Source organism: Onychomys torridus, chromosome 6, assembly GCF_903995425.1.
Source record: "Onychomys torridus chromosome 6, mOncTor1.1, whole genome shotgun sequence".
In the NCBI taxonomy this organism is placed as follows: Eukaryota; Metazoa; Chordata; class Mammalia; order Rodentia; family Cricetidae; genus Onychomys; species Onychomys torridus.
In genome coordinates, this window is record NC_050448.1 from 26,238,063 (window position 1) to 26,249,159 (window position 11,097).

At 36.8% G+C, this 11,097-nt stretch overlaps 1 protein-coding gene across 1 annotated transcript; it reads right to left on the reverse strand.

Annotated features, from left to right (window-relative positions):
- Positions 1-5,077: 5,077 nt before the first annotated feature.
- On the reverse strand, positions 5,078-7,286 carry Pabpc4l (poly(A) binding protein cytoplasmic 4 like). Its single transcript, XM_036190799.1, is given in 2 exon segments — positions 5,078-5,490; positions 5,492-7,286. Coding segments are annotated over 2 exon segments (1,149 nt in total). The 5' UTR covers positions 6,598-7,286; the 3' UTR covers positions 5,078-5,447.
- Between the last annotated feature and the right edge of the window lie 3,811 nt (positions 7,287-11,097).

Below are 11,097 nucleotides of genomic sequence, written 5' to 3' on the forward strand. Positions count from 1 at the left end.
ATTGTTCTTTTTAAATTTATTAAGAAGTGTATAACAATGATTGATTCACATAGTACATTAAAAATTCCTTTCTGTTGGTTAATTGTGAGATATTAGTGAGTGTGTATATGTGTTAGACCGAGGCTACTCTGAACAAAATACTCAACTAAGCAACAGCTTAGTAAGTGGGATTTGTATGCAGTCAGTCCTGACCATTTCTAATCCTTTGATAATTATTTATGTTGGCAAAGCAGGTGACTAAAATGAACTGAATCCTTTCTCTTGTAATTTTCAGTATGTTCACAACTTAGATCTATAGGCATGCTGTCATATGACAACATGAACTCCTTTATCAAATAAAAACCAATTTAACTTTATACTTACTACTAAGATAAACATGTGTAATTTAGTTCCCACAATGATAATGCAAAATTAAGTATGAGGAAATCCCAGTGTTGCACACTATTTGTAAAAACAAAAAAACCAAAAAGCCAATAATAAAATGACTAAAAGAACTATCTATAAGTAGTTTTAAAAGATAAGAAAATTCTTATTTCAATATAAATAATGGAAAGCATCCTAGGTTACTGTTTGGTCCACTCTATATCCATTTTGATCCTGTTTCTTCCTATCAAAACAACATTCCACAGAACATGTGGAAATTGATATTTTCTATATTGACACTGGCAGATCTTTGTGAATCTATGAACAAATACTGCGAACTGAGAGGGAAGGTTTCTGGAAACTAGTTGCACCTCATGATTATGGCTGGGTCTGTGTGTCCACAGCATTGACTATAACCACCATACACCTGACTGTTGATGAGCCAAGGCATTGAAATGGAAGAGCCAGGGGAATCCAGCAAAGAAATGCAAAATTCCTAACCCAAGATGGCTGAGGATCCTTAACTCTGGGCATTTTTAGAAAACAAAGTGTTTTTTCAGTTTGAGTTGTTTTTTCTGCTAGTAAGAGCCAAGATATAATCATATAAGTTAAACATATAATCATTTTACATTTAGTTAAATCATATAATGAGCTGTATTCCAAAATGAAATACATAAAAATTAATCCTAAATACCTAACACTCTGCATGCACTTCATGTTTTTATTTTTATTTATTTATTTTTGGTTGTATTGTATTTTTATTAATAAAAATTATATTCATTTTACACACCAAAGATCCCCTTTTCCCTCCTCCTGCCCCTCTAACTTTTCCCTCCCAACCCACCCTCCATTTCTTCCTACAAGAAGGTAAGCCCTTCCATGGAGAGTTACATTTAGTAGAGGCCTGTCCAAGACCTTCCCCCTGCCTCAAGGCTGTGCCAGGTGTCCCGTCATAGAAGTTGACTCCAAAAGGCCAGCTCATGCGCCAGGGATGGATTCCGATCCTACTGCCAGGGGTTCCCCTTAAGCAGATAGCAAGACAGTTGTGCAGCATGGACTTCATATTTTTAATTGTTATAGTTGGGATATGGCTTTCAGGGTTTCCTTGGAGCACTTCTGTGCTGAAATTATTCTCCAAAGGCATTAAAAACAAAACTCTGATCTCACCTTTGTGGTTTGAAGCCATTTCTGAAGGTGGTAATAAAAAATAGACAAGCTCCCTCAAGTGAAGCCCCCATGGTTGAAGGATGGAGGCTAATGAATACATTAGGAGAGGAAGGGAAGGAACAGAAGGGGGACATATTTATATTCCCTCTCATCTTGTAATAGTAGACTACTTTTGACCTCTGTCAGTAAGAAAGCCATCACTAAATGTGGCCTGTCAAACTCTGATTTATAAAGTAACATGTATTTTCACAATTTTTATTATTATACTTTGACAATTTCATACACAGAGTACTATATTTATGTCATTTTCTGAACTAATGTAATGGTCATTTATTCCTCATGAAAACTTGCTCCACATTAGAACTGCTTTTGAATTCCTAATATTTTAATTGTGAATAACTTCAGAGACAAATTTCAGGACATATACTTATGAACCTTTAGAAATATGAAACATAAAACCTACACTAAGAAACAGAAAATTAAAGTGAATAAAAATAATTTCAGACATATTCATCATTGGCATGCTAGATTTTATTTAGCATCTTCTCCTCAGGTTTCAAAAAATATTGATAACATTAAAATATATTTTTAACAATTTCTATTTAACAACTTTGAAAACTGGAGTAAGGTACATATGTTCTACATCATCTGTAAAGAGCAATCATCCATAGAAGAGACTTAACAATGTGTATATAGGAGTAGAGAGACTGGCTGAAGGCATCTGTATTTAAGTTCGCTTCTATTTATCTCTTTCTTCTTCAAGGCACTTAGGTACAGCATTTTTTAATTATTCTGAAAAGATGAACTTCCATCGCTAACTAGGATGATGTAATGCTATCTCAGGACAATACACATACACACATATTTAGGATGATTAAAATTTAAATAATGAAGGGAATGCACGGACACATTTTATGGTAAATACTGGAACAATTTCTACTAAGACATTAAGATGCTGCATTATTTAACTGAGACAAGAATATGTCTGTATAGCTGATAAAGTGTTTACTAAGTACTTGTGCACATAAGAAGGAAGTAAGCTACATATTAGGCTTATCAATTATTGTTCAAATATTTGAACATTTTCACAGATTAAGTAATTGAGAAGCTTCATCAAGACCTGACACACTTATATCCTGTCCAGTTCTGGCACCTTACCAACTCTACTTCTGATATAAAACACTCATCAATGTAGTGATTCTGCAAGCCAATGCATCTGAGAAGACATATGCACTAATATTCACTGATATAGCCTAACAGTGTATATGCTGTTTAAAGACCTAAAAGCAAGACATAGCTATAGGACTTATTCTACTCTTTACACAAATTATAAACAAGTTTTGTTTATAAAGAAGTTATTGATAATATGAACCAGTTACACTAATAGAAAACAACACAGATTGTGTCTACCAGCCTCCCTGTTTAGATTACACACACACACACACACACACACACACACACACACACACACACACATGTATACATGTGTATACAAACATTTTAAAGTGTTCAAAATAAACAACAAAAGTCATCTAAATGAGATGCTGAAAAGTTTGTTTAAATTTCCCATTGGAATAGCTTTTAAACCTATAAACAAAGTGAAAACATTAAACAGGTAACTTTAAAATATCTTTGATGTAAAAGAAATCCATGCAAATACAAATTATTCAAGAGAAAAATAGCTCAGGTATTTGAAACATTAATTTACAAGTATGAAAATATTTATGGTAGTGAATACAAGGCACAAGGTGAAACTTTGGCAATAAAAAAGCTATTGAAATAGTAAAATAAAGAATAGTGTTTATTTTTCATATACCATTTTGAACCTGCCCGATGCTGACAAAATATTTAGGTCTTTGGACAATATAGAAACATGAATTTACGTATAATTACATTGAAATGTAATTGTTATGAAATTTATGTAAGGAATTTGGAAAATGGATCAAAATAATATTTAAATTGATTTTAAATCATTAATTAGAGTTTGATTTAGAAAAGAATCAGAACAATTTCAGTACTAGTGGTAAAGAATGTTTCTCATAAGGATATTTTGGCAGAAGACAAAACCAGAGAATAACCAATGCAGCCCATATACATTTGTCAAGAATTTAGTCATCATGGCAATCCGATTGGCCAAAGTTAAAACCACCAAAATAATATGTAAAACACTCTTTGAGTATGTTGAATTTTATCATCCCACAACATCAAATCAAAAAGAGTAATTGTTGAAGTTACTTTTTCTAAATCATCTTTTATTATATACCTAAAATGTTAGGGACAATATATAGTGATTTTTAGCAGAATGTGTTTCTGCAACAGTTTTATTACTTTTGTTTTTATTCTCAACTTTTTTCCTTATTCAGATTAGAAAATGTGCAAAGAATATATATATATATATATATATATATATATATATATATATATATATGACTTATAAAAACAAAATGAGATTTTTCTCATTCATAAAATATTGTCAATGGAAAATATGTACTATTAACATATGATGTAAAAGGTTGTAAGAAATGGGAATAAGAAATGACTAAATAATCCAAAACAGAAAAAGAAAAAAAAAATCAAGAAAGAAAAATGAAAAACAGAAGACAGCAGTAAAAACAGAGCTTTTCATGCCTTTGGTATGAGTGGATAACATTTTTAAGGTAATGAGTAAATTCCAAATAAATTACTATTACCTTTTATTTCAAATGGTTTTGAGGTAGTATAAATGAAAAGCTAATATTACAATTCCTTTGTAAAAATGTCTAAAAATGAGCTAAGTCATGTTGATGGACAGAAGAGAAAAGTCATATGCGATGGGCATCAAAATCAAATAAATGCTAAAAACAGATCAGGTGACACAACTTCACTTTGTCAGAACACTAACCAAGGCCCAAAGAAAACCCACAACATAACAGAGCCTCACAGTCTAATAAAGGGAGAGAAAGTTTATAAAATAAGGCGATTATTTTCTGAACTCTCAAATAGATTAATATAACAGGATTTTTTTTTAAGGTTGACTTTCTTTGGAGTTTCTGAATTGCATAGATATGCCTTTCATAGCATAAGCATCTAATGAAAACCTAAAAATGCATCACAATGAACTACATGGTGTGATGGGATTCAAGATGAAATCAAGTGTCCACCAACTGCAGAGATACAGGTTTATAACATGAGGAAATATAAAAAGTAAAACATTACTATATAAGTACAATTAAATAGTAAGAAAACAAACACTTAGATTACAGACACAGAAAAAGTAACCAAAAAATGAGAAATTTCCTCTAGCACCATCTTGATGTAGACTATTAGGAAAGCAAAACTCTAGGACAAGTGTATGTCTGTATATATGAGTGTATGTATGTATGTATGTATGTATGTATGTATGTATGTATGTATATTGCAACTATTGCTTGTTACAAAAACGTTAATTTAAAAGTGAAATTTGGTATTTCACCGATTTCTGTCTAGCATTTTCTAAATTTTTGAGTTGCCAAAAAAAAAGAAAAGAAAAAGAAAAAAGAAAAATACTTCCATGAAAAAGGTTAAAATTCCTCTTAGTAAAAATAAATTATCATTAAATTTGTGTGGGGCACTTTTTGATAGGAGAGACTAAAGCTCGTAATGTTATGAAAACAAAAGAATAAAACATGCAATAAATAAAGTATTCGCTTCATTTGGTTCAAAATATAATAAAAATGTAACCAATTAAACAGTTGTGACTATTAGAAAATAAGAAAAAAAATATGCACTTTTTTTAAAATTTGAGGATGCACCCTGCAAAACAAACCAAGCTTCTAACATACATTTGCTTTTTCATACACACACAAGAAATGTTTTTGAATACAAAATTAATTGAGCAGCCACCATGTTTTGACGCTTACCCTTACAGCACCCTTCAGGGGGAGAGCAGTATTGATCTCCTAACTGCTACTGAGATTGGCGAGGTAGGATTGTTCTTCAGTGCTTCTGGCCCAGTGCAATGTTGAGGGGTTTGGAGCCCAGGATGCGGCCATTCATCTCAGCCATTGCTTTAGCAGCTGCTTCGGGAGAGAAAAAGCAGATCAAGCCAAACCCTTTGCTCTGCCCTGCTTCCTGCATCACCTTAACTCGGCAAATGGACCCAAAGGAAGAAAATTCCTTGCACAGTGTTTCATCATCAATGGTTTCATCCAGGTTCTTAATGTAGAGCTTCGCCGCATGACGTGCACGGATTCTTTCCTTTTTCATCTGTTCAAACATCTCCTTTAACTCAGCCTGACGTTCTACCTTCTTCTGAGCTCTGCCTACAAAAATTGTCTGCCCGTTTATATCCTGTCCATTCATTTCTTCAACTGCATTTCTGGCAGCCTCGTGGCTATAAAAACTTACAAACCCGAAGCCTTTGGACTTTCCGTTGGCATCTTTCATCACCTTGACGCTCAAAGTTTGGCCGTATTTGCTGAAAACTTCCTTGAGCCCCTCATCGTCCAAATCATCCCCAAAGTTTTTGATGTACACATTAGTGAATTCGCTCGGTTTGCTTCTGAGCTCAGCCTCACGATCCTTACGGCTTTTGAATCTGGCCACAAACACTGTGCAGTCCCTCAACAGCTTCCCATTCATCCCCTCAATGGCCCTGTCTGCAGCACTCTGGTCCTGGTAGTGCACAAAGCCATAGCCCTTGGAGCCTTCTTCGTCGCTCATCACTTTGGAGGACAGGATCTTTCCAAACGGAGAGAAGTTTTCATATAAGGTTTTATTATCAATGGATTTATCCAGATTCTTGATAAACACATTCCCGATTCCCGATTTCCTCAGGTATGCATCCCGTTGAGACCACATGAGACGGATGGATTTGCCTTTGATCAAGTCAAAGTTCATGGTGTCTAGGGCCTTCTGTGCATCATCCAGCTGGAGGAAGTTGACATAGGCATAGCCCAGTGAACGCTGGGAAACCAGGTCCCTGCAGATGCGAATGGACAACACTGGTCCCACTGTGTTGAACTTCCTGAACAACACATCCTCAGTGACATCTTCATGGAGGTCACCCACATACAGGGAAGCTGCGCGGTACTTGGCTTCCACACTCATGTTTTGTTTTGTTTGCTGATTTTTGTTTTGTTTTGTTTTACTCCAACACTACAAGCCTGTTCCCAGCAGCTACCAAGAATGTATGCTTCAAGTAGGGAAACCCCGATCACAGCTCAAGGCCTTTTCATTCCCGGTGGCCTCTGTTGACCACTTAGAGGTCCAGCTGCAGGGCAAGTTGCATTTCCCCCAAGCCAGGCAACAACCTCATCAACAAAAAAGTCAGAACCAACTTCCTTTCCTGGTAGTTGGCAATCTGCCTTCAACTCTCAGTCGCAAACTTTCCTTTCCTTCCAACTCAGAAACAACTTACATGTGGCTGGCCAGGACAGGCCCTCCATCTGCGTCTGCCCAAGCAGCTGGTGGCTGCTTTCCGAGTACAGACAGGCCTTGTTCTTCTGGATGAGACTTCTAGCAAGGCCTGGAGCGAGCAAGGCCGCGGGGGCGTGCAGCTCAGGCCCAGAATTGGAGGCCCCGTCCCGCGCAGGGTGCCGAACCCAACCCGCTAGCGACACTGCTGTGTGCTGTGCGCGCGCTGGGCCCCCTGGCCACCCACCCCGCACCCTGGTGGCTCGCGGCTCCCGGGAGGAACGTGGCTGAAGACGGAAGCTCACCAGCTTGCGGAGTGCAGGCGGCGGGAACCCGGAACTAGCTGTCTAGTACTGTTTGCTCTTACACATTTTGGGGGGCTGTGTTCCTCCCCCGCCCCTCTGGCTCGCTCCCCACCCTTCTTCTCTGGGCTCAGGGCAGGAGGCGGTGTCATGGGTGGAGAAAGCGGCTGGGGGTGTGGCCGGGCAACCCACCACCAGGCTGCTACTTCTAGTCTGTTTAGTCTAAACCAGCCTTCCCAAACAAGGATGGGGTCCCGCAGCAACTCGTAGACACCCCGCGATGGCCTTGATGGCGTCCTACACGCTCACCTAGTCCAACAAAGTTGTGCAGAATCTCTGCATGCCACATTCACACAAAACTCCGAGCCACACTTGCCCTTCTTGTAAGGCTCACTTTTAAAATGTTTTCTTTATAGACAACAGATTATAAATCCTCTCTGTGAACAGAACTTTTCCCTGCATCTCTTCTGAGAATCTAGGTGTCTTTTTTTCAGACTGTTGCACTGTCTCACGTTCTCCTAGCTGATTAAAACAGACTGCATTCCAGGATAGTATGCCATCTGCATTTTATTTTTAGAGATTTACGGTAACAAATGATTTACCGGATGTCCACTATGCATTGGATACCTCAGCGGTGTGGAATAGATGAGGTAGCTACTGAAGCTGTCTTGAGAGAGTGGCAGTTAACTAAGAGTGTGCAGCAGATGTCACTTAAATTAATAGATTTGGAAATGGTGACATAGTATCAAGAATGTAACAGGTTCCTTGAAATGGTGGCTTCACTTCTTCTAATATTAAATAAAATGTATTCTGATTCCTAGCAAACCTTACGACTTGAATCACTATGCCCTTAAAAATCAAAATTACTTACCTGAGGAAGTGAATTGTGTAGATCAGTTTACAAAAGCAACAGCAAATGTAGTGTATTGCAAACTTTAATCAACATAAATGTTGCCTAAGAAACGTGGTTAAAAGCAAATTCTGACTCAATAACTGAGATGGATAGGAGACTCTACATTTCTAACTAATGAGACACAGAAAGTCTGTTGTCTGATTTACATGTTGGGTAGAAGAATTTTGCATCTAATGAGTCCAGAATTAATGGGGTGTTTTCTTATGAAAACTAATATATATTCTCCTGGGAAAGAAAATGACATTGTCTCAAAAGCCATTGTTAATATATATTAAAAAGTGCTCCGGTTTTCACTATAAAATACAAATTACTCTTAGCCTATTTAAAATTAATTATGTGGGAGACCAGAATATACCATGCAATATGTGATGGGCTATTGAAGAACAATTATGAATGAACAATACAATGAAAGTTGTCTGTTCTCAAATTACTTACTTAAAAGAAGAACATAGATTTTCTATGACAAAATTACTGGTCTCCTGTCTACCAAAGAACTCGAAGTCAACCATTGAATACAACTTGAAAATCTTAGGAGGCTGGCAATGGTACCAGAAAAATCTTCATTATTAAGGAGCTTATTTAGCCTAGTGCCCTGCTTTGCAAATCTTTTGTACCTAGATATTCTGACACCTTCTGAATTTGCCTTTCCAGTTCTGCAAAAACATTCTGCTATAAGTTGGAATTTAAAACCATTCCTGTGAAATCTCCTCATCAGTGGTCTCAACCACTAGAAAATGAATCAATAATAAATGTGCACTTGTTTTTCTCCTGTGAATCTATTTCTTTTTCATGGGTTTGCTCTAACCAAGAGTCCATGAAGTGCTAAAAATATTGCTTCCACTGTAGTTATAGATTTATGATTACTTATAAACAAATGTTGGTTGACATTATTTGTTTCAGATTGTTTTATTATATGTTGCTCCTTCTTAGGGAATTGTTTGTAAAAACAGGTGAGATCACCCCCCCACACACACACACAAAAAGATTTTTTCTAGACTGTAATTTACAAAAGGGAGGAAACACCAGGTATATTAGGTAATATTATAGATTTGTGTAATATGACATTATATACTTTTAAACTTGAGATAATGTCAATATAACCATAGAATCATTTCAAAGAAAGAGCCTAAGTATGTAATCCCTGTGAAGTCTGCTTCAAGAATTTTTACTTTTTAGGAGTATGCCTAATACCACATTGGCTTTTTACAACACAAATTCACGCATGCATCATAATGAAGTATTTAAAGAAATCATATTTTTCATTAAGTATTAGTGTACTTTTATTTTTTACTCAGCATTTTGTGAAACACGAAGAAGAGCTTTGAAATCCAGCACTTAGTACCATGTTCTTATAGCCAAGTGCATACAACTGTTACAAACTGACACTGGAAGTGGTGGCATACTCCTATCATCCCAGAACTCATGATGTTGAGGCAGGAAGATTAAGAGTTCAAGATTAGCCTTAGTTAAATAATGGGTTTGAGTCCAACTTGGGTTATAAAAGAGTAAGAACAAAGAGGAAGAAGAAGAAGAAGAAGAAGAAGAAGAAGAAGAAGAAGAAGAAGAAGAAGAAGAAGAAGAAAAGAAAAGAAAGGAAGGAAGGAAGGAAGGAAGGAAGGAAGGAAGGAAGGAAGGAAGGAAGGATTGATAGGACACCAGGAGAACTCAGCCCACAGAATCAACTAGAGCAGGGCTCACAGGGACCCACAGAGACTGAAGTGGCAATTATGGAGCCTGCATGGGTCTGTACTAGGTCCTCTGCATATACCTTGTGGTTGTGTAGCTTGGTGTTTTGTGAGACTCCCAACAGTGGAAGTGGGGGTGTCTCTGACCCTTTTGTCTGCTCATAGGATCCTTTCCCTCCTACTGGGTTGCCTTACCCAGCCTTGATATGAGGGTTTGTTCCTAGTCTTATCATACCTTGTTAGCCACTTTCAGATGTTTTCCCTGTGACGCCTGTTATTTTCTGAAGGGAAATAGGAGGAGTGGATCTAGGGGAAAGGGAAGTTGTGGAGGGGTCCTGGGAGGAGTGGAAGGAAAGGAACCGTGGTTAGGATGTATTATATGAGAGAATAATATATACATTGTATTTGACCCACTATTCCAAACTCAGGGAAATCCTTCTTTCTGTGCTTTCAGTTTCGTCAGTTTATTTCTGTAGAACAATTACATTCCTTGATGACTGAGCAGTTCTCCTGATACACCCAGACTGAAGAGCACACCAGGTATAAGTTGGGGTTGTGGATCAAGATGGCAGGAGTTTGGAGTTAAACCCACATTTATTACTGATTTATATTTCCCATGCCCTTCTAACTCTCATGTGTTTCCCTAAACCAGCAAAGGCTGTGACTGCTTTAGAGTGTGTGATTACCCTTCCATTGCTGTGTGTAGGTACAATGGGCAAGCATCATTTAAGATGCACCTTTTTTTTTTTACTTGGTTATAGTTTTTGGGCAGTTCTGCCCTTCTCCAAATATCTGGAATTATTATTAAGACATGAAGTCATTTTCATGCAGTTTTTAAACTTCTGCCTTCAAATCAAAATTTTCAGGTATCAGTTCTTGGATTTTACTTTGGTGTGTATTCATATTTTCTGATTGTTACAATTATTTCCAAACATCCAGAAGACTAGTAATTTAGGGGACTGTCATTTTGATCAGTTTATTTTTTAATATTCATATGTTCTCTACCAATGTTATCACATGTTCAAGAACAGAAGAGAGAATTCTGTCATACTTGACTATTACTATATTTTCATAGCTTGGAGCAAAGGTTGCATACCACTGTTTCTTAGATCTTGAGCTTGGAAATTTGGCAAACAATTTGGCACAAATCTCACATTTTTTCATAAATTTGTAACTAAGGCTGCAGAATTATTTGTTGCTGAATATAGGTTAAAATATTAGCATGGAAAAAATCTTTGGAAATATGGATAAGAAGTTTCCTTTGAAGTAAAGTGTTAGTGTATTTACAGCCAAT